This window comes from Pinus tabuliformis, chromosome 9 (assembly GCF_031772625.1).
Source record: "Pinus tabuliformis cultivar Carrire ecotype Pingquan chromosome 9, CPIR1, whole genome shotgun sequence".
Classification (NCBI taxonomy): domain Eukaryota; kingdom Viridiplantae; phylum Streptophyta; class Pinopsida; order Pinales; family Pinaceae; genus Pinus; species Pinus tabuliformis.
Window position 1 is genome coordinate 1742739977 of NC_142307.1, and position 21502 is coordinate 1742761478.

Below are 21502 nucleotides of genomic sequence, written 5' to 3' on the forward strand. Positions count from 1 at the left end.
GGTGACATGGCACTTGAGAAAATTTATTTTTTCTCTTAAATTTTCTCTCTTTTCCTTCCCCTATAATGTCTCCTAATTTCCCTCAATTCATTCCCCTAATATTTCTCCACCATTATCTCACATTTTCCCTCCTTTCGCTCCTTAAAACTCTCCCTACTTCCCCTCTTTTTCTTTCCTAAAAATTCTTCCTATCTTTCGTCCAAGAATTCAATTTCATAACTCAAGTGATAAAAACAAAAATTATAAGTTAACTCAAGCTATTATTCTAAAATTGGAAAATAAAGAGAAAATTAAGGCGATTCAAATTTCTTGAAGGAAAATTATGGCTAAGGAAAATACTAAATTAAGGTGGCTCGAATTTCTAAAGAGAAATAGAGAACAAACTAGTAAAAAAGGAAGAAATTGTTGGAGTCACGATTGTCGTTACACCAAAACCTACAGGTGTTATAGTAAACAAACGCATTGCCAGAGTTAACGGATCCACGAGAGGCGATTAAGCCATGTCGCGAAACACACGAGAGCGCTGGATTATCTAATGCCAAAACAATCTCCCCCCAGCGCAAGCCGGGTGTGATTCGAACTCGAGAACTTGGCTCTGATACCACTTGTTGGAGTCGCGATTGTCGTTACACCAAAACCCGTAGGTGTTAATAAATGGACGCATCGCCAAAGTTAATGGATCCACGAGAGGCAGTTAAGCCATGTCGCGAAACACACGGGAGCGTTGGATTATCCAATGCCCAATAGAAATGAAAAAACACTCAAGTTTAAATTGCCAAAATTATTAGAAAGTGATTTTTTTCTCATGTTAACTCCGAGAGAGTGTCAGTGAGCTCAATTTTTTCTCCACTCAAGTGAACTAAGGCTCAATAATAGCCATTCAACCTCTCCTAAACTTGGGTCAAATTAGTGAAGGAAAATATTATTCAAACGAGTAGAAGGCCATCCTTCCAAGTCAAATTGTCTTCAACGAGAACAAGCAGCCTTATTTTCTTCTCTCCATTATTCTTTCTCTCTCTCTCTCTCTCTCTCTCTCTCTCTCTCTCTCTTCTAGCTCTTGGTACTTTCTGTCTAGGTATCATTGTCACAAAAAATTTCAAAGTCATCTTTTGTTTTATCTTGGTTACTAGTATGTTGTGTCTTGTCTTTTTCACCTTTCATTTGAATCCTACAAGTCAATAACTTTGTTGTCCATTATGTGTTGCGAATAAAATTATGAGTCCTATCTTATCTATTCCCCCAGCCATTCATCAGCTTATGTGTAGGTCAAGCTTGGATACAGGCTATTCATTACTTACCATTGATTTTTATGTTTGATAGGTGAGTAGTGTTGAAAAGACAAATACGATAAGTCCTAAGTTACAATTTTTGTCTTGTCTCTTTAGTCTGCATTGAGTCATTATCCCCAAGTCAGTTGTTATCCCCCTGATCTAGTACTAAAGACATGGTGCCACATTATTCATACTTCTTTATGATCACTTCAGACTGAGGATAAGGAATCATCATTTCCTTTCATTTCAGTAGGTTGTCCCTCATTGACTCTAATACCTTATTTGAGGGGTAGTCCAGAAAATTGAGCTCCTTGGTGGTCATTAGCCTCATTGGCTATCACTTCACATTTGACAATGTCAAGTCTCATTGGGCTTGTTCTGCGCAAATTGTACAAGCACTGCGACAATGACTCAGGTCAGGGGTTGTCACTTTGTTCCACGACCTCTCCATTCTAGTTGTCTCCCAACAGCAGGCTATGGGGGTAATCCCTATGGAAATGTGAAGATGAAGGACAAGTTGGCAACCAACATGTCCGGGAGACACGATTGAATGGCCTAGCTACTTGGTTAAATTTCGTAAGGCTTAAATATTAGATTAGATTTAAATGTGACATTAGTGCCTTATGGAGTCAACTTCTTGCTTATTATCAATTTGATGCCAAGTAACCAGATGAACAATCGTTGCTTGGATGCTTGACTATCCTAGATGAAGTGCAAATCCTACAAGCTAGGTGAAATGCAAAATCTTGGTTGATTTTAAGTTAGATGCCTATTCTAAGTGTAACCTTCCTCTTAACTATTTTGGAACTAGTCTCTAGAGTAGGTTGTGGGATAGAAGCCAACGGGAAGCAAGCAGAGGCTTGATTAACGATACCTCCCCCTGTGTTCTAACCACTCGATGCCTCTAGCGCTACAGAGACTGTGGCTCTGACGACTACAAGGTCACCATGTTAACCACTAAAGAGGTGCTAAGCCCCTCAAGCTAAATTGAGAAAGGTGGTCTTATTCTCTATCAACCAAGCTTATGCTTGGAGGTAAATTATTAATGCAAGAGGTTATCCCTAGTATGCAAGTGCAAGAGATGAATGCTCTTAAGGTGAGATTACTTAATTTGTTAAGTACTTAATGACAATGATTTTCAATTAAGAACAATAAGGTACTTAAACAATAAATGAATAAAATATCAACCACAAGAGAAAGTGTTCAAGCTTAATAGTGCTAGAGAAATGCGGCAGTAATATAAATAGACAATTGCTCAAAGACAAGATTAATGCTACTTAAGACAATTAACAATCTCCAAGATTATAATCAATAAATCACCAATATGCCACTTAGATACAAGAGAGAAATTTAAATCTCTTATCACAATTATGATCAGAATAGCATCCACAAGAGATATCTAATTTAACAATGAGCAATGAATCCACTCAATAACAGTAATGGCAATGAGAAATTAAGAGCATTAATCCATAACGTCACTTAGAACAATTAGTCAATTAAACACTTGCAAACTTGATTAGAGCACTTGTGTGAATGCAAGAGTGTAAAAAATGTCAATGACTAAAATTAAGCCCAAATCACTTCAACCTTAATGATTATGAATTTTAAAATTTCCTTACCCAATTTTAAAAACTTATATGTGATTTATTATTGTTGCAACCTTGTATTCAGAGGTCTGCAATTTTATATCTGTAGTCGAGAAGTGATGCAAGATGCCAATGATAAGCTATAAAATCAATGCATTTAACTTCCAATGATATTCAATTGATTATAGGACCGCGTAGACACTATAGATCAGATTTATTATGCTCGGATCAAACCTCAAAATGATGTATATCAGATCTATAATAACTCAGAAAATCAGTGATTCAATCCTTAATAAACCAACAAAGTGCCTAAATATTAATGTCAAATAAGCAGCAATGATTAGCTAATCAATTTGAGTAATTTTTAGAAGATATTTAGTCAATTTTAATGATTCTTATTTAGTTTATATGACTGCATAATTGGTTGTAGAAAACATATCAAATCTGGAAATTGCCCAACAGTCCTCAAAAAATAACTTATATGCAATAAATTTAACCACAGATTAATGTTCAATGCCTTAAGTGACTTGTTAATTAATTTAGGCTTATTTTATGTGTTTATGCCCTGAATACATTGTTGTAACAATTATATCAAACCTAAAACTTTCAGATCGGACCTTGAAAATTATATGACATCCAACATAAAACAATAAAATTGATAGATCAAACCCTTGTAATTTATTTTTGATGTCTTGTATGAGTTATTAGCTTAATGTGTGAGTTCTTTAGGCTTGGATTATGATGATTATGCCACTATTATATCAATATATCAGATCTGATATAAATTATGCAGTCAATTAAAATGACAGATGAAGGCAATAGAAGCAAACCCCAAGGCCTAATGGCCTATGCCAAGTTTGGAGATGTGAAAGAAATCACTCTTCAACACCTGCACTCACAAAATTGTTAGCTCAAAACCCAAAGAACAGATCTTTATGACTGCTGCAATCACAAATTATTAGAGATAAAATGTCAATCCCTTGAAGAAACCCTTGCTTGCAATGAGATCTAGCCCGTGTAGGGCTTAGAGCCTTCTTGATTCTTGCAAAATAGGTCTCAAACACTAGCCATTTAGGTTGGGTAAGGGCTAGGACCTTCAAAATAATGGGTTTCTTCCCTAATTTGAAATTAAGCAACCAGCAAAAATGGGCTTGTTGTCGCGCAGATTGACACGACAACCCTCAGACCGGGGGCTGTCACTCTGATCCCTGATCTCTCCGTTTAAGCCTGTCTCCCGCGGCTAAGGGGGGTAGACCCTATGAGGTGATGAAGACCCACTGTCAACCAGCTGGGTTTGGGAGACACGAAGCACTAAAATGATTTTATTAATTTAGCAGACCAGTGCCTTATGAGAGTGATGTTTAAACAATTACTTGCTAGATAATGTAAAATTATAAACCATGAACAGCAATCATTTATCATCAAACAACCATAAAGATCCTATAATGACCAAATCTCAACAAACGATATCTAGCAATAAAGAAAATTTCGATCAGTGCATTAAACAACCATGCAATTATAAATCATTAACCAGCAAATGATCATTCATGCGCAGACTTGTCTAAAACGATAAACATTCATAAATTTAAATCTCAGCGTGAAAAAATATGACGTGATGATTTCCCGAGAAAAACATGAAACTGGCAAAATTTCCCACAATACTTTTTATGCTAGATCTAAATCTACACTTAAAAGAAAATTTTCTTCTTTTTTTTTATGATTTTTCAAAAGTGAAATTAAATTAAAATTTAAACAAAATAAAATCCTAAACTAAAATATAAATATTAAATCAAAAATTTAAATAATTAAAATCTAACAAAGCGTAAATCTAAAATCTAATATAACCTAGTCTAAACAACGATATCAAATTTCCTTAATAACAAAATGATTTTAAAACTAAAACTAAAAAAATCAAATGCCAAAATTTAAAAGAATATGTCTACCAAAAAAAATCAAAACGAAAAAACGTAACCCTCATGCTCACGCTGAAAAATGAATCGAATTGCGCAGACATACGTGAAGACGACGGAGGTTATGAAATCGATTTGATACTCACCGATAATACGCAGGAGATTCAAACAATTACCTGGCCTGATGGTGAGGACGACAGACGGATTTCTGGCTGGAAAGAATCGGTTTGAAGCTGGTTTTTGCTGAAAGATTTATTCATGTGAAATTCAACCTGTCTGTGGGACGTTCAACAGGTCTGCGAGCCGATCCTGGGTATGCCGTCAATCACATGCAGTCACGCCCTTCTCGATGGCGGATGCGTTGACAAACGACGCCCTGAAATCTTCCTCTTAACTGGCCCTCAAGTATTCTTCCGCAGGTAATGCGGGTTATGAATTGAACTGGCTCAATCAAAACACAGTTTGCAGGCTTAATTTGGACGGCGGATAGAGGACGCATGGATACAGCAGCATAGAGTAAATACGCCGGAAAAATGAACACATGGAGCTGCAGGGTCGTTTGAAATGGTAAATGCCCACCAGATGACCAACAGCAGCGCGGAAAGATAACCCCCACGTAAATAATGATGTATCTTGATTCAGAAACGCAGGCAATCCTGATGTGAAAAATTCTTCCAGATCTTGAAAAACCTTTGGACAACGAAACAGTGACCCTGCAAAATTTTTTCTCCAAATCTTATCTCTAACCTGCAAGATAGAGAATAAAAGCCCGCAGATATATGCAAAATTTTAAAGTAAAACCCTAATTAAACCAGTATATAAAGCAAAACTTTGAAACCCTAGATCAACTTGACTAATTTACAGATTTTGGCCCCTTAACAGCCAGATTCAGCAATAAGCATAGAAATATTTTAAAGAATAAAAACTTCAGGTTTTCACTGTGAAGAACTTCAGAAAATCTCTCATGCAAATTAGAAAAATAAACTGAATGATAGACCCAGGATCAAATCCAACTGGGCTTAGCAAAAAATGCTTGCGGGAGTTGGTTGGTTCAACCGAGAACTTCCCCTAACGCCCGGCAATCTTCTTCAGTAAGAGTTTTCCTGCACAGCTCACTTCAACCATCAGTAAAGAGGGCAAAAATGCTGCTAGATCTCAAAAAGTAATGGAGATACCTGCCATTACTTCAGAAACCGTAACACCACTCAAACCCTAGCAAGTGAACAAGATACCTGTGCTCACAATACTCTACAATAAGCTATTATTAATGGCTGAAAAATAAAATATGCGGAAAATTAACCAATCTCACAGCATTTCCAGAGAGTAACACCAGCTAGATTTGGACCCCAAAGTCTTCTTTTATTAACCTTAAACAGATTACAAGAGAGCTTCTTCAGTACCAGACTCACAGATCCAATGATCTGAAATGACCCCTAGCACTCTATTTAAAGGAAATGATCTCAACGGCTAGTTCGAGTGATCCATGTCGAAATGATCTCGACCGTCGATGAGGATCAAGACATCTCTTAATCTCATCAGTCGAAATTGTTAACTTATTATCAAAAATAATATTTTGCATGCATTCACTCAAAATATTATTATTTTATTATTTAGGGTTTTTGCTTTATTTTATAATTTTTTATTATTTTTTATTTATTTCATTTTTTAATTAATTAATTTTTTAATTTTTATTATTTTATTTATTTTCTTAAATGGATCATCGAACTAAGCCTTTGGAAAACATCACCTAGGACCTAGGACTTAGGACTCATGAGGGGATTTAAAACATTTTCCAACCCTCAAGACACATTACATCATGACTTTTACAATTTACATCTTAAGGGGGAAAACCCCTTTATCATAGACCTCATAAATCACCCAGTTTCTGCGACACAACTATAATCTAGCAGATTAACACATTAGGATTCTCCTAAAGTTCTAATAACAAAATGCATCCCAGCTTTGGGGTCAGGCTGAAGGAAAACTCTGCCGATCATAGATCGGTGGGACGAAAAACCTTCCGGGACGTAGATTATCATTAGAAAGTTAGGTCCACCTAGGCAATTTTACATAAACGACTCATATCTGCTAAGATTATTTACAATTCATACATGCAGACTGGGTTTACAATTAAATTGATTAAGCTGTTGATGATTGCAGGATGGCACGGACACGTCGATCAAGTGCTACCCCCTTTTGCAAAGAAAAAGGGGGGGTACTGCATGGGTAGTTGACCGGTAGTGGTCAACAGGGCTCAAAAACCCTAGACGTCTAGGGTTTTTAAGGGTTGGAAACTTCAAAATTTTACTCTTTTCTTGGATCCCTTAAGAGATTTCACTTGTACAAATAAAAAGAAAATTTTCCAAAAAAACAAAAAAAAACCAATATATACAAAAATAAAATAAAACCCCAGTCGCTGCACAACAAGGGTTAGAAAAAATTATCTTACAAAAATAATTTACAAATTATATACAAATATACAATGCTTGGAAGATTTTTTGAAGAATAATATTTATAAAAAAATTGACAATGGCTAGATGTATTTCGAAAGATAGATATTAACCACAGCCTTAGCGAAGTAAGAAAATCACATAAAATATTCGAAGTCCAAACAAGGTCAGTCTGTGCCCACAATCTGTGAACTTGGAGCCCAAGGGTCGGGGAACCTGCAAACTCTATATATATTTCTTAAGAAAAATCGTTAGATCATACAATGAATCGAATCACCTAAGATAAGCCCAAAACTTACCAATAGAATGTTCCTATCATCTACAAATGAAATAACAATTTATATGATATTGAAGCACAATATAGGAAAGCACATACCACAGATCAATGAGACAAAGACACCATGAATTGTACCCCAAAGTCTTTTATTATGAGATTCAAACGTTCTCAGCAGAACAGTGGCTTCACACCAGCATTTACAAAATTACATTAGACCAAAGATCAATCATGATCAATAGAAGCTCAATAGTCTTCTATTTATAGAGAAATTCCTCCAAGTGGAAAATAACGGCTAGTTGGCTTGATCCCTGTCAAAATAATCTCGACCGTCGATAAATCTTTGATGATCTTTTAATCTCTGCTGTCGAAAATATTTATTTTTGAGGAATTTTCGAATTTCTCATTAAAACTATTTTTTATTAGCTCAAAAATAATTATTTCGAGCTAATTTTCTCAAAAAATTGACTTCGACTTAAGGTCCATGGGTCCAATTTTTCTTGAAATTTTCAATATTCCCTTTGGTGGAGGACCGCCAAAAATTTATTTCTTTTATACCTACGAATTTTTCCATTTGGAGAAATTAATTTCTCTAACATTTTAATTTTTGACTCTAAATTAATTAATTTTCTGGCTTAGGATTTAATTTTATTTTGCCAGAAAAATTAATTAATTGACTCATGAGGGGATGAATTATTTTTTCCACCCTCAAATATTTTAGCCATGGTGTCTAAGTATATACTATAAGGGACCACGCACTGAAATATTTTTTACATAAGATTTTACCAATTTAACCCTCAAATAATTACCCAATTTTGCGACACAATATGATCTAGTAGACCAAGTGATTTGTAATAAAATAATTTAGCCAATTAGCTTAAATTATTCTCAAATCATTTTTACAATAGACTCGACTAAAACACCAGGACTCACCTAAGGCTTCGACGATAAATTCCACCCTATCTTTGGGGTGAGATTGGAAGGAAAAACTTTGCCGATCATTTGTGTTTAGAAACACAGATGAATCCATGAGATGAAAAACCTTCTACAATGAAATTTGCCACCAAAATCATAGCCTTACCTAGGTTGTTACATAATAAAGCAGTCATACTAGCATCATTTACATTACAAATTTGCAAAATGGGTTTACAATGACATAATAGTATGTTGGTTGATGATTCTTAACTTCAAAAAAAATGGTACAACTGCTTCCTTGGAATTGTGACAAAACATGTGCAACAAGGCCTTAATCAAATGATCTTGTTGGATGTTCGACTCCATCACATCTTTCACAGCTAGCGAGTTGCGGTCTTACCTTAGGACCCATTAGCCTCATTGGTGGGTTCCTTCGTGCCTGGCAGGTGTTTTCTTCATTGGCATCTAACCAAGTGGTTGTCTCCCATTTATCAACTTTAGCACATCATCCACTAGGAGGAGCATACAAGTTATGTAGTTGCGGGTTGGATGGGCATGTGTATGGATGAGACACCCTTTTCAACCGACTAGCTGAGGTTCCATACTTGTTGACTCCATTGCCCATTGGATAGGCACATGGGACCATGATAATTTTTCAAATGATACTCTTCAGTATATAGGCACAGATTTTGGACTATAGAGTTGATGGATACATGGTGAAATTCATATAGATATGCAAATATCACTAGGTTCTTAGTATCCCACAAGGGTATTCCTCCCCTTGAGTCGCCATTGTTAACTCTTAACTTTTCCCCTTGCAGATTTAGAGGATTAAAGACTACCACATCTCAAAAAGTTGGAGATCCAAAAACCAATACGAATACTAGTTAGGGAATGGTTCCCGGGATGATGACCCTCAAGAGTGATGATTTGAGACAAATTTTTGCATAGTTTGGAGAGAGTTGTTATTTTTAGCAAGTTCCCTACTTTGTAGGAGAGGGAGTTGCAAGCATGTTATAGCAGTTACAACCACATATTCAAAGTCCTTGTGAACTCAAGAATATAGTGAGGCCTTTACGGGTGACATGCATGGCACTCACTATTTTTAAAAGGTTTCGTCCAATAGCTCGCATGTCAAAGATAATGGTATACTTAGAATCCTTGAGAGATTTTGATGAGCTACTTACAGTCAACATGCAAGCAATTTCTACTTTTGCAGCGCTTACATGTTGATTCTACCACGGATTTGGATTCCTTGCTGAAAGACAAATCCAATGAGTATACTCACATGCCGTTGTTAGGTTTGATTACACATCCAGATTCCCCTCTACGTTCTGAATACAATGGTGTTGTTCTCATCCAAATCTAGTAACTTTCTATTTTTAGCAGTAGGAACCAAGCACTAATGATTACATATTCAGACTCCCCACTGAGTTCTGAGACTGATGGTGGTGGTTTCATCTAATTCTGAGAACTTTCTATTTTTAGCAGTCTCAATGTGGCAGTGTCGACAGCAAATCTAGGTTCCCCATCAAATTTCGAGGCCAATGAGTAGAATATTGTGGACGTACATACATATTGTTATTTTTAACAATGCCTATTTTTAGGCATGTTTATTTCTAGTAGCATGAGGTGGCAGTATAAGGGGTGGACATGTGGCATAGATTTGGATGAGTCATTGGCAACATTGAACTTGAACAAATTTATTCTCTCTTTTCCTTCCCCTACAATCTCTCCTAATTTCCCTCCACTCGTTCCCCTAAATTTTCTCCTTGATTATCTCACATTTTCCCTCCTTTCACTCCTTAAAACTCTCCCTATTTTTCCCACCTTTTCTTTCCTAAAAATTCTCCCTATAGTTCCTCCAAGAATTCAATTCCCTGACTCAAGTGATAAAAATGGGAAGTTATAAGTTATCTCAAGCTGCCATTCTAAACTTGGAAAATAAAGAGAAAACTAAGGCAATTTGAATTGCTTGAAGGTTATGGCTAAGGCAACTACTAAATTAAGGTGGCTCGAATTTCTAGAGAAAAACTAGAACAAAGTGGTAAAAAATACTCATGTTTAAATTGCCAAAATTATCAGAAAGTGATTTTTGTCTCATGTTAACTCCGAGGAGATCAGTTAACTCAATTTTTTCTCCACTTAAGAGAACTAAGGCTCAATAGTAGCCATTCAACCTCTCCTAATCTTGGGTTGAATTCGTGAAGGAAATTATTATTTAAATGAGTGGAAGGTCGTCTTTTGAAGTCGAATTGTCTTGAACAAGATCAAGCAACCATAGTTTTTTCTCTCCATTATTATTCTCTCTCTCTTTTCTGTTAATTTTCCACTATTCTATGCTAGTACAATCACTTTTAAATAAATTTAAATTATTTAATCTTCCAGTAACAATGAGCAATTGTAGATGGAATAGTAATTCAAATGCAATAGAAAACAGCCAAGAACATGAGACAAGAGAAACACAAGATTTGGCCAAAAACCAGGGGAAAACGCCACAAGGGGGGAAACCGTTACAAATTCTTCTTCTATTAGATTGTCATCAAATGTTCAGCAAAAAGATACAATGTTCCAAATCATCAATAATGAGTCAAAGGTCAACAGCTTCGACTATCCAATTCAACTAACCAATATCCAATAAGAGATGAGCCCAAAAGTCAAATCGATCCAAAGTCAAAGTCTGCAATTTTTTGTCAAAGTCAACAGCAGTCAAAGATGCCCTAACCCGTGAACATTCAGCAGTCAAATAAGCTCCAAATCAGCTCAGTCAATAGTCAAACAATTCAGCCTCCTTTGGTGGTCAAACTTCAACCAAAACAGTCCCAAAAAGACTCAGTCAAAGGAGAGAGAAATCTTTGGTCAAACTTCAGTCAACCCTGTGGTCAACCCAAGTCAAAGTGCCCAAAATAATTTGGTTCCTTCACAAAGAAATTCGACCTCAAAAAATCGAAATTTTGCAAGTCTAACCAAGTCAAAGGTGGTCAACGACTGCCCAAACAAAAAGTCAACGCAAAAAATCAGATCAGCCTCCTTCCCTTCACACGTGTGAGCTCGGACTCCTTCATTGCAGACCTGTATGAACCAATCAAGAGAGGAGAGAGAAGAAGAGATGTGTTGATGTGATGTCTAAATGAGGTGACCTTGATGTGTATTTATATGTGACTTTGGAGACCCAATTTGTCCTTTAGGCCGACCTATACTTTTGTGTACTTGTGGGTTTTCCATTAAAAATTTAAAAATAATAATTTTCCTTGACCAAATTAAATTCTTCCAAGGGGAAAGAGAGTCTTATCTGGATGAAGAAGGCTGCCCAAAGGAGGGAATTTGTCCCTGAACTACCAAATTAACATTTTCTAACTCTTGGTACTTTGTGTTCAGGTATCATTGTCTCAAGTTTTGTCAAAGTAATCTTGGTGAAGCCAACCTTTTCGCTATTGCGGAATAAAATTCAATTTTGATCCACTCACTCTAGTTTGTTTGATTCAATTTTATCTTGTACAAATTACTAAGATTTTTCAGCTATTTATTTGGGTAATTAGCCACTTAAATACACTTTCTTCTTACACTAATTTTTCCATATAAACGGCTGATTTCTGAAGGACTGTTCCACACTTTAGACTTAAGGATTTGTACACACTAATTTGGCCACCAACTTGCTGGTCAAACAGCTGTAAACTTGTTGTTTTTTCAGTCATCTATTGTAGATTTATAGGTTAGAACACCAGGTACAATCATTAGGAACACACCCTTGAGGTTGCAAGCACCAGGCCAAATGGCGAAGAGGATTTGTTAGTGACAAAGAGAGCAGATTTGCTGAAATATGTAACTAGGTTTGGTCTTCATAATGACATATGTAATTATGATTTTATTTTATGTAAAGAGAAAATAAATTTATTATTGTTGTTATTCTTGAGACATGGGTTTCATGCTCAAGGAAATTTATTTTATAGGTCAAGCTCCGACTGAGAGCTTCTAGGGCTTGTCATTGAGTCTACAAGTCAAGAGAGTCATCGTCATGTATGAAAGAGCCTTCTTGGGCATGTTACATATTGTAATGAAAATTATTTGAGTCAAAGTTAGAGTCAAAAGACCCTCCAAGACCTTGTCTATGTGCTTCAATTAAATCGGCCTCCAAAAGAAGCAAATCGGCCTATCAAGAGGACATGTCAGCCTAGGAATGATATCAAGTCAGCCTACTAGCATGGGTGAGGAGCCTATATATATGAGGACTCGGCCTCATTCAAGAGTGTATCAACCAAGCATACAAATCAAGGAAAGAAGTGTGAATAAGGAAGAAAGGAAGCCTCTTGAGCAGCGAGTAAAAGGAAGGAGAAGATCGAAGTCTTTAAGGATAGTTTTTGGGCCATTCACCTCACACGTGTGACTACAACTAGGGTTTCTGCAGTAAGGTATTGCAGACATTGAAAGAAGTCGAGATATAGCCTAAGAAAGGATCATTCTGCTAGCTGAATTCACAAGGAGAAGAGTCCAAGACAAGCGAAGGGGAGAAACCACTTAATTTTGTCTTTAGCATCTCATAAGTATGGCCTAGAGTTTCTGAAGCAAGATTGAAAAAGTTGCAGAAAGAGAGGTCAAAGTTGCAGTCAAGGTGTTGCAGGGCCAAAATTGAAGACAAGAAAGAAGTAGCTAATTTGACTTGGCAAAAAGAGGCAAGGTTGACTTGGTCTTGGAGGAGTCTTGATCAAGGGTCTAGGTCTTGGAATTCGTCAATTGAAGATTATATAAGAAGAAAAATTCTTGTGGGTTTTCCTCTCAGAGTGGAGAGGTTTTGGCCCTGGCTGATCACCTATATCTTGTGCCCTTTGTGTTATTGTTCTTTATGGTTTGGTAGTTGTTTGATGAAGAGAACGCAATAATAATCAAGTTGAAGAATAATTTAATAAGTAAAATGACATCACAAACAGATATCAAGAAAAGAGAGATCATCTATCTAGCTACCCCTAGATTTCTCAACAAGATTCACTTATATGTTTGCTGATTTTTGCAACTGTTTTTTGAAAATTATGTCAGTTGTTTGTTGATTTTTCATAGGATCTCCTAATCTGATAATTACTTCTTATGTTTCTTCATATTAATCTTTCTTGCATTCACATTTATCATAAAGCAATTACACAGAAAATCTCAACCACAGAAAAAAAGGATGCCAGTATGATCATAAAGCGAAAGCCAAACAAGAGACACAAGAATTTTACCCTGGGAAAACCCACATGGGGCAAAACCCAGCACCCCTGTCCTTAGAGAAATTATTTAATTCAACAGAGATACATCTAATTCTTCAAGTCAAACTGACTAGTAACATAGCCCTGATCAAACTGCCCTCTAAACAAGCCAATCTGCTGCCCAAACAATTCTGCCTGGCTGATATGCTAGGGCTGAAATTTGGCCTACTTCTGCATCCAAGAATCTCGGTCCTACTGCTTTGGTATGCCCAGAAACTCTTCCTTCGATTTGTCCTTACTCTGCCTCAGATTCGTCCAATACCTTGCCTCGGATTCATCTTATTTTCTGCCTCCAATTCGTCTTATTCTCTGCCTCAAATTTGTCTTATATCCTGCCTCAAATGGTCCGAATTTCTTGCTTGAGTAGAAGAACGAAATGACTTTCAATGGTCATCCAAGTAGCCCGAATTGGTGTCACTAAAGGGATCAGGCCGACTTCATCTTTGGAGCCAAAAATTCAATTTTTAAAAATTCGAAATTTTCTTTTGAAAATGACAAAGAATATGTCTTACATTTTTCATTATATATATTTTTCAAGGGCTAAAATATGAATTATGAAGACCGGCCATACCTACAAAATTCAACACTATTAAGAGGTAAAAATTACTGCCAACAAGATGCAAGAAGACATAGCACATATACTCCATGTTAGAATGTCACCAAGGGGAAATTGGCCTGGGATGGCATGAAGGCTGGAGTAAGACTATTTGATGCTTACAAATTCCATCGTCAAAACCTAGCTTTGGTTCACTTGGTCTTACTTTCAAAATGGTAGCAAAACAGTTTTGAAATGACTCGTTTGAGCCATGCTTGCTGAGAGGAAAATTTATTTTTCTTTGATTGCAATGGGAGGACGCTTACTCAAGTTCAGATAAAGCTCACCCTCTCTAACCATTAGTCCATTGTTTTTTCTATTTTATGGGGAGTAACAAAAAAAATGAAAAATACCAAGTTCATGCTCAATAGATTTCACTTGAAACAGCCACCATATATTGAAGCTATTAAGTGGATATGGAACCGTATGCCGCGGCAAAGAGGGCCCAAGGTTTGAATAACATGGTGGGATGAAACTTTCAGTTGGGTTGCTGTTTTTCTGCAGAACTACGCGAAGTAGATCATCGATGTTAGGCAAATGCAGCACAAGGCAGTAAAAGAGGAGCTTGAACAACTATCTCAGTAGTTGCAATTTACTTCTTGAGATGAGGAGACCCAGGCCAGGGCAGCCAAGATGAGACACTTTTTGAAAATCGAGGAAATTCATAAGGCCCAAGGGGTGCAAATTCACATTTCGCTCTATTGGCTCAAATTTGGAGACAAATTTACAAAGGCCTTATTCAAAAGCCCGGCTACCAAAGAAGCAGCAGAGAGAATAATAAGATAAGATGGGATAATTTTATTAATGTCCAATGAGTTAGCACAAAGTTGTTAAGTGGAACTCAAAAGTACAGCCAATGAGAACACAATGGGAGTGTGAAAGCAACTCCTATCACTCCTCTACTAAAAGTTGAAGAAAAACTAACTAGCCAATGAAAACAATAGAGATAGTGTAGACATAAAACCAAAAATAAAACCTTGTCAAGCTACAATGCTTATGTCAGGGCGTGCTAGAGTTAGAAATTAACTGATGAGAGAAAGAAGAAGAGCATCGCTCCTGATCCGAGTCGTCAATTATCATGATGGAAGCAATGCACTAGTTAATGATGTCTTATGGAGAATAGATTGAGGGAACCAATGCACTGCTTGATGATGTCTTTGGGAATGTATCTGGTAATAAAAGATAAGATTTAGAATTAACTTGCCCTTTACTATTCCCTTTGCTGGAAATACCCTTTATTGACTGTCAGTAGGTGTTATATTCTTAAGTCTCATTGAGGTGATTAATAAAATTTCAATTTCGATTTAGATTCTCGTCCTTATATTCTTGAGAACCGTTTAGCCCAATTTGGTGATTAATAAAATTTTAATTTCAATTCTCGTGGGGTGGAGCGGCAAGCTGAAAGCGTACAACCAGACTGCATTCGCCATGGCCTTCATACACTCGTCTCCAATCAGTGCAAAGGGGGAACGCAGGGAGCCAATGCATGGATAACTCATGATCTCAACCTACACGTTTTTATTCCGGAACTCCGTTGATAGCTCATGCACGTCTCAAGCTCTTTGTGCTCGCCACCTGCCAGTATATGGCTCTGCTCCTCCATGCCATCCGATAGAACGACACGTAAACTCTTCCACTATCAAGCCTCGTTCCCTGGCAGCAGCTATAAGTTTCAGTCTCCTCAGGTAGTGTGAAAGTTTGGCCAGCTTTCCTCTTCCCCTGCGCGCTCTGGCGCAGGGACGTCCCTTTTGCTCGCTTTCTCAACATTCCTTTTCTCTCTCATCTCCGGCATCGTGGTTCTGGTTTTGGTCTCGCTGGAGGTTTACTGCTGCTCTACACTCGGCATACGCTCTGTAAGAGGTGATCTTAATATTACTTTAAGTCCGGAAGAACGATGGGAGAAGTGCAGAAAGAGAGATCCGCTCTCTGATAGAATCAAGTATGAATTTCTTCACAGGAATCTTGTAGATGTTGTTCCAACCAAAATGATGCCTACGTGGAATAATGGAAGAATAGAAGAAGCCTATATTGCAAAAAGGATAGACCAGTTTATTGTCCATGTCAGCATCATTGATAAAATGGGAATGCCTTTCTCAACCATTGAAAATGCGTTCATCTCCGACCATAGGCCAATATCTCTCTGCTGGAAGGAAAAGGGGTTCAGGAGTGGGTACCCCTTTAAGTTCAACAGATCCTGCCTAGAGGACCCTGCGTTCGAGTTAGAAATATCAAAAGTCTGGAAGGAATTATCCGCTAATTGCTTGGTTCCTCCTTTTATGACTTTTAGAGATAAGATGTCCTCATTGAGAAAAGTGGTAAAGGCATGGCAACACAAAAAAAGACAATCGGACAGATTGGCTCTTCAAGAAATACAAAAGGAGTTGGACGATATCTCTAAGTTATTGAAAGCCAACTCTCTCCCCTTCAGTTTGAAATGCCGACTAAATGAGCTTGAAAGGAAAAAACAGAATATTCTAAAGGAGGAGGAAGCCTTATGGAGGCTAAAGAGTAGGGCGATATGGCTCAAAGAAGGTGATAGGAACACCAAATTTTTTCACAGGTATGCAAATGCCAGGCGGGAGAGGAACACTATATGGAAAATTAGTGATGGTCAGGGAGGTTTTCTCTTCTCTCATCAAGAAATTTCAAAGGAGGCAGTGAGACATTTTAAAGATCAATACAAAAGAAGAGAGAATTGCAGCTTTCAGGATATTCTATGGGGTATTGATCTGGTCCCCCAAATGTTTGATGATGAAAAAAATGAAGAGTTGTTCCAGCCCATAACAGAGGAGGAACTTTTAGGAGTTATGAAGGCTTTTAAGAAGGATAAATGCCCTGGTTCGGATGGCTGGACAATAGAATTTTTCATCCACTTTTTTGACATCATCAAACTAGATCTCTTGAGGATGGTTGAGGCAGCAAGAATCTCAGGCAGCATCCATCACATTACTTCATCCACGCAGATAGCCCTCATCCCAAAGAAACTGGAAGCGGACACCTTTAAAGACTTCAGGCCGATCTCCTTGTGCAACATTACTTTCAAAATTATCACAAAAATTATAGCAGAGAGGATCAAAGCAACATTGGCCGATTCATTATCAAGGGACCAGCATGCTTTTTTGAAGGGTAGGAATATAATGGATGCAGTCACCAACACTCAGGAAAGCCTGTTCTCCATGCTCTCTAATCGATCTGAAGCGGCCATTCTGAAAATAGATTTGCAAAGAGCTTTTGATTGTTTAGATTGGGGTTTTATCAAGTGTTTATTAGCAAAGATTGGTCTGAATTCAAATGTCTTTAATTGGATTATGGCATGCATTGAGAACGTGAATTATGCGGTCATTATTAGCGGGATCCCTTCCCCTTTTTTCTCAGCAGAAAGGGGGTTGCGGCAAGGCTGCCCTTTATCGACGCTGCTGTTCATCCTAGCAATGAACTCTTTAAGCCTACATATCAATAAGGTTGTTTCAGAGAATACTTGCAGGCCCGTGAAGATATGCAGGAACAATTTCGTTTCACACAATTTATTTGTTGATGATGTGCTTATTTTTGCAATGCTGTGCAGAATTACGTGGAGATGTCTAAACGACATTCTATACAGGTTTCAAAGGGCCACTGGCTTACAAATAAACAAGTCCAAATCCATTCTATACCACAACGACACCAATATGGAATTAGTGGAATGGATTTCCGAGTTATTTGGAGTCGGTATCAGGTCTATTAAGGATGGAGTAAAATATTTGGGTTTTCACCTAAAGGCAAAGGGTTATTCTAAAGATGATTGGAAATGGCTTATTGATAGATATTATAAAAAGATATCCGTCTGGGAATATAAATGTCTATCTCTGGCTGGAAGAATCGTCCTAACTCGAGCAGTACTTTTGCACTTTCTATTTATTGGGCTCACATTTTCTTCCTCCCGGCAAGCATCATTCAGAAAATGAACAAGATCACTGCAAATTTCATTTGGGGTGGCAATTCAGCTCAAGGAAAATATCATCTCGCCTCTTTGGAGAAGATTTCTAGACCAAAGTCTTCTGGTGGTTGGGGTTTATTGGATTTGAGGACCTTCAGGAAGGCACTCCTGTGCAAATCCTTGTGGAGGGGTATCTACGGGGAAGGACCTTGGAGCTATACCATTAAGATGAAATACATGAGAGGAAAAGGTATGGAATATTGGTTTCATTTAGGAAGGATTGGGGCTAAGTGCGGCTCTGCCATTTGGCTCAGTTTCCGCAAAATAGAGAAGTATTTTTTAAGGAACTTGAAATGGTGCTTACAGTCCGGTAATAGAATCCTCATCGGAATTGATCCCATCATGAGCGGGCGTGAGACCATATCAATTCCCGATAGGATTCTATTCTTCCTCCATGGCAAAGGCTTCTTCAGGTGGGATAAGTTGATTGCAGGTTGGCAAGGCCCCCTCCCTATATGGAAATCGGCTGCCGATCTTGGTTTGCCGGAGTCGTTGTTGAGCCAATGGGACTCGGTCAGGAACGTTCTGAGAAGCTGCGGGTTTCTCAGGTCCATGCCGCAGGACTTTTTGGTCTGGAATCTGACAAATTCAAATTTTCAGGTATGCGTAAAGGATATTTACGCTGATATGATTGGTTCAAAGTCTATGCTCTCTTATCCCACTTTCCCATCAGCATTTTGGAAAGCAGGATGCGCACCCAAATTCATATACTTCTCATGGCTGGTGTTTTATAATAAAAATCTGTCCTGGGAAAATTTGAGGAAAAGAAAGTGGCATGGGCCGAGTAGGTGCCAAATGTGTGAATTAGAAGAGGAATCCAACATTCACATGTTCTTCCAATGCAACTCTATTCAGCAAATATGGCGGGATCTGGCATTTCTATATGGTTTCCCTCTTCTCTCTCATGCTTCTACTCCCGCTGCATTTGATTGGTGGAGTAGGCAAAGAGAATCATGGAGATCGATCATTATAATTGCTTTATGGTGTGCCTGGAGGTGGAGGAACAATAAAATTTTCAATGAAGCAAAGGAGCCTCTCATGGATATATTACATCACATAATACTCATATATGACTCTGTCCCCAAAAAGTTTCCAAAATTGAAAACTGTCAACAGAAGAGGGCTGGCAGATTCCTTTCTCAGGACCCCGAGGGCCTTCTTTGACGGAGCTGCCCAACAAAATTCATGCGGCTGTGGGGTGGTCATTATTATGGATGACGATCTACATTATAGCCTATCCTGGAACACAGGTAAGGGAACAAACAGCTTGGCAGAGGCGAAGGCCCTCGCGGGTCTTCTCGCTTTCTGTATTTTTTTTGACATCCATTCTATCTCAATCTTCGGGGACTCAAAATCTATGGTCGATCATGTCAATGGTAAAAGCCTCATCAGGTGCCCTCACCTCGCATGCTGGATGGATAGAATTATGTTTTTTTGGGGTCTTATGGGAGGGAGTTCCATTCAGCACGTCTACAGAGCCCGGAACCAGAAAGCGGATTGCTTGTCAAAGGAGGGCCTTCTCCTCGGCTCAGGTTCATGGTCCTTGAAGGTTTCAGCTGGCGAGGAGTCCTTTTCCATTCAGGACTTCTGTATTCCGGGTTTTTAGCTTTCTTTCTATCTGTCCTTATGATCTGTTTCTGGTTTCTCCTTTTTGATTTTCCTGGTATCTGTCGGATTATGTATGGCTTTTTCTATCTCTGATTTCTTTCCCAGTTGGCGCTGGAGGTGTCCTTGCATCTGTGTATCTTCGAGTTTTGGCTATCTGGCAATCTACTCAGAAGAAACTCTCCTCTGGTTTCTGTCCTATGTTAGTCCATTTTGCATAATATGTACCATCTGGAACTGTTATACAGACTCAATATAATACATTTCAGCTTTTTCTTTCTGAAAAAAAAAAACTGTCTTATTGTATATGGCAGTGAGCTCTTATTGACAATCGAACCCTTGTAATACGATTGGATAACATGTAATGTATTGTGGTTATGATCTATTTTAATACTTGTGTTCAAATTTGTGGAATATCTCCTGAAAGAAGAAAAATTGAACGTCCATGGAATAACATACCTGAGGAGCTTGAGACACGGAAGCCATGACCAGGGAACGACTCGATCCGGAGAACTTACGAACAGGCTTTTCCTTGATCCGAAGTGGCTGTTGAAGGCAAAGGGGAGTGAAATCGAATTGCCTTGCAGTGGAATTGCCCACCGATCTGCTAATGCACGGAGTGTCGTTGAACAGGCGAAGGAGGTGATGAGAGTTGGTAAAGGCATTTATTGTGGTGGTTGGGGGAAGAACCCGGAGACCCATCGTGTATTTCTGCATCACCGTTTGCATGGATTGCTGGAGTCAACAGGCAGCCCTGATTCTGTCCTAGCAATCACGCAAAAATGCTAAGGTGTCTCGTAAAATACCATCTTCAATCTCATTATCAATCTTCAATTTCCAATATAATTTCCAATCCCATTATCGTTAAGCGCGCAAAAATGGTGAGATGTCTGGTAAAAAAACACCCAAACAACCAATGGAATCTTGTAATTGTTTTTTGTCTTTTTTAAGTATTAAATTTTGTATGGTCGTCGAAACATTTTTTCCTTAATAAGTGTTTTCCCGACATCTTTCGTTCAATATCATATTCGAATCTGAACTTTTTAATTTTAATTTTTGGTTTATTTATTATACTTGGGTAGGCAGTGGGTACAGATGGTATTACTTATTTAGTTTTGATGGGTATTAGTTTTTTTTGTTTTGATTGGGGTTTTAGTTTGTTTTTATAAAAAAAAATTGTGTTGATTATTTATAGTTTAATATTAGGAATTCAATGTTCGTTATTTTTTATTATTATTTAAATCTATTTATTTGTAAAGTGATTGGTTGAGGTTTTTATTATGAGTTTTTTTATTATTATTTAAATTTATTTATTTGTAAAGTGATTGGTTGAGGTCTTTATCATGAGCTAATAACTTCCGCTTTGTTAGTTACCAATTTTTTTGTTTTAGGTTTATTTTTTATTTAATTTTTTTATTTTCATTATTTTCATTTTCATAAATCATAATTTATAGATAAATCAATAAGAAGTAATGTATTGATAGGTTGTCAAATATAAAATTTAATATAATTTTTTAAATTAAAATTTGAGTGAAAAGTTTATATTTTAATATAAGTTAAAAATCATTTTTTAATATATAATTGTTATTAATATAAAATTATAATCATTTTTAGTATTAATTTTTAAATGTTAATAAAGTTATGATTTAATAAAGAAAGAAAATTATCTTAACGTCCACGG

The 21502-nt window shown here is 37.4% G+C and overlaps 1 protein-coding gene across 1 annotated transcript in view; it reads right to left on the reverse strand.

The window, feature by feature from the left end:
* LOC149155680 (non-canonical heme oxygenase HOZ, chloroplastic-like) overlaps positions 1 to 20673 on the reverse strand; it is a 244687-nt gene extending 224014 nt beyond the window's left edge. The window contains exon 1 of the mRNA XM_089445922.1: positions 20281 to 20673. Coding sequence (XP_089302048.1) covers positions 20281 to 20550 — 270 coding nt within the window. The 5' untranslated portion in view covers positions 20551 to 20673. The remainder of the gene's footprint in view (positions 1 to 20280) is intronic.
* Between the last annotated feature and the right edge of the window lie 829 nt (positions 20674 to 21502).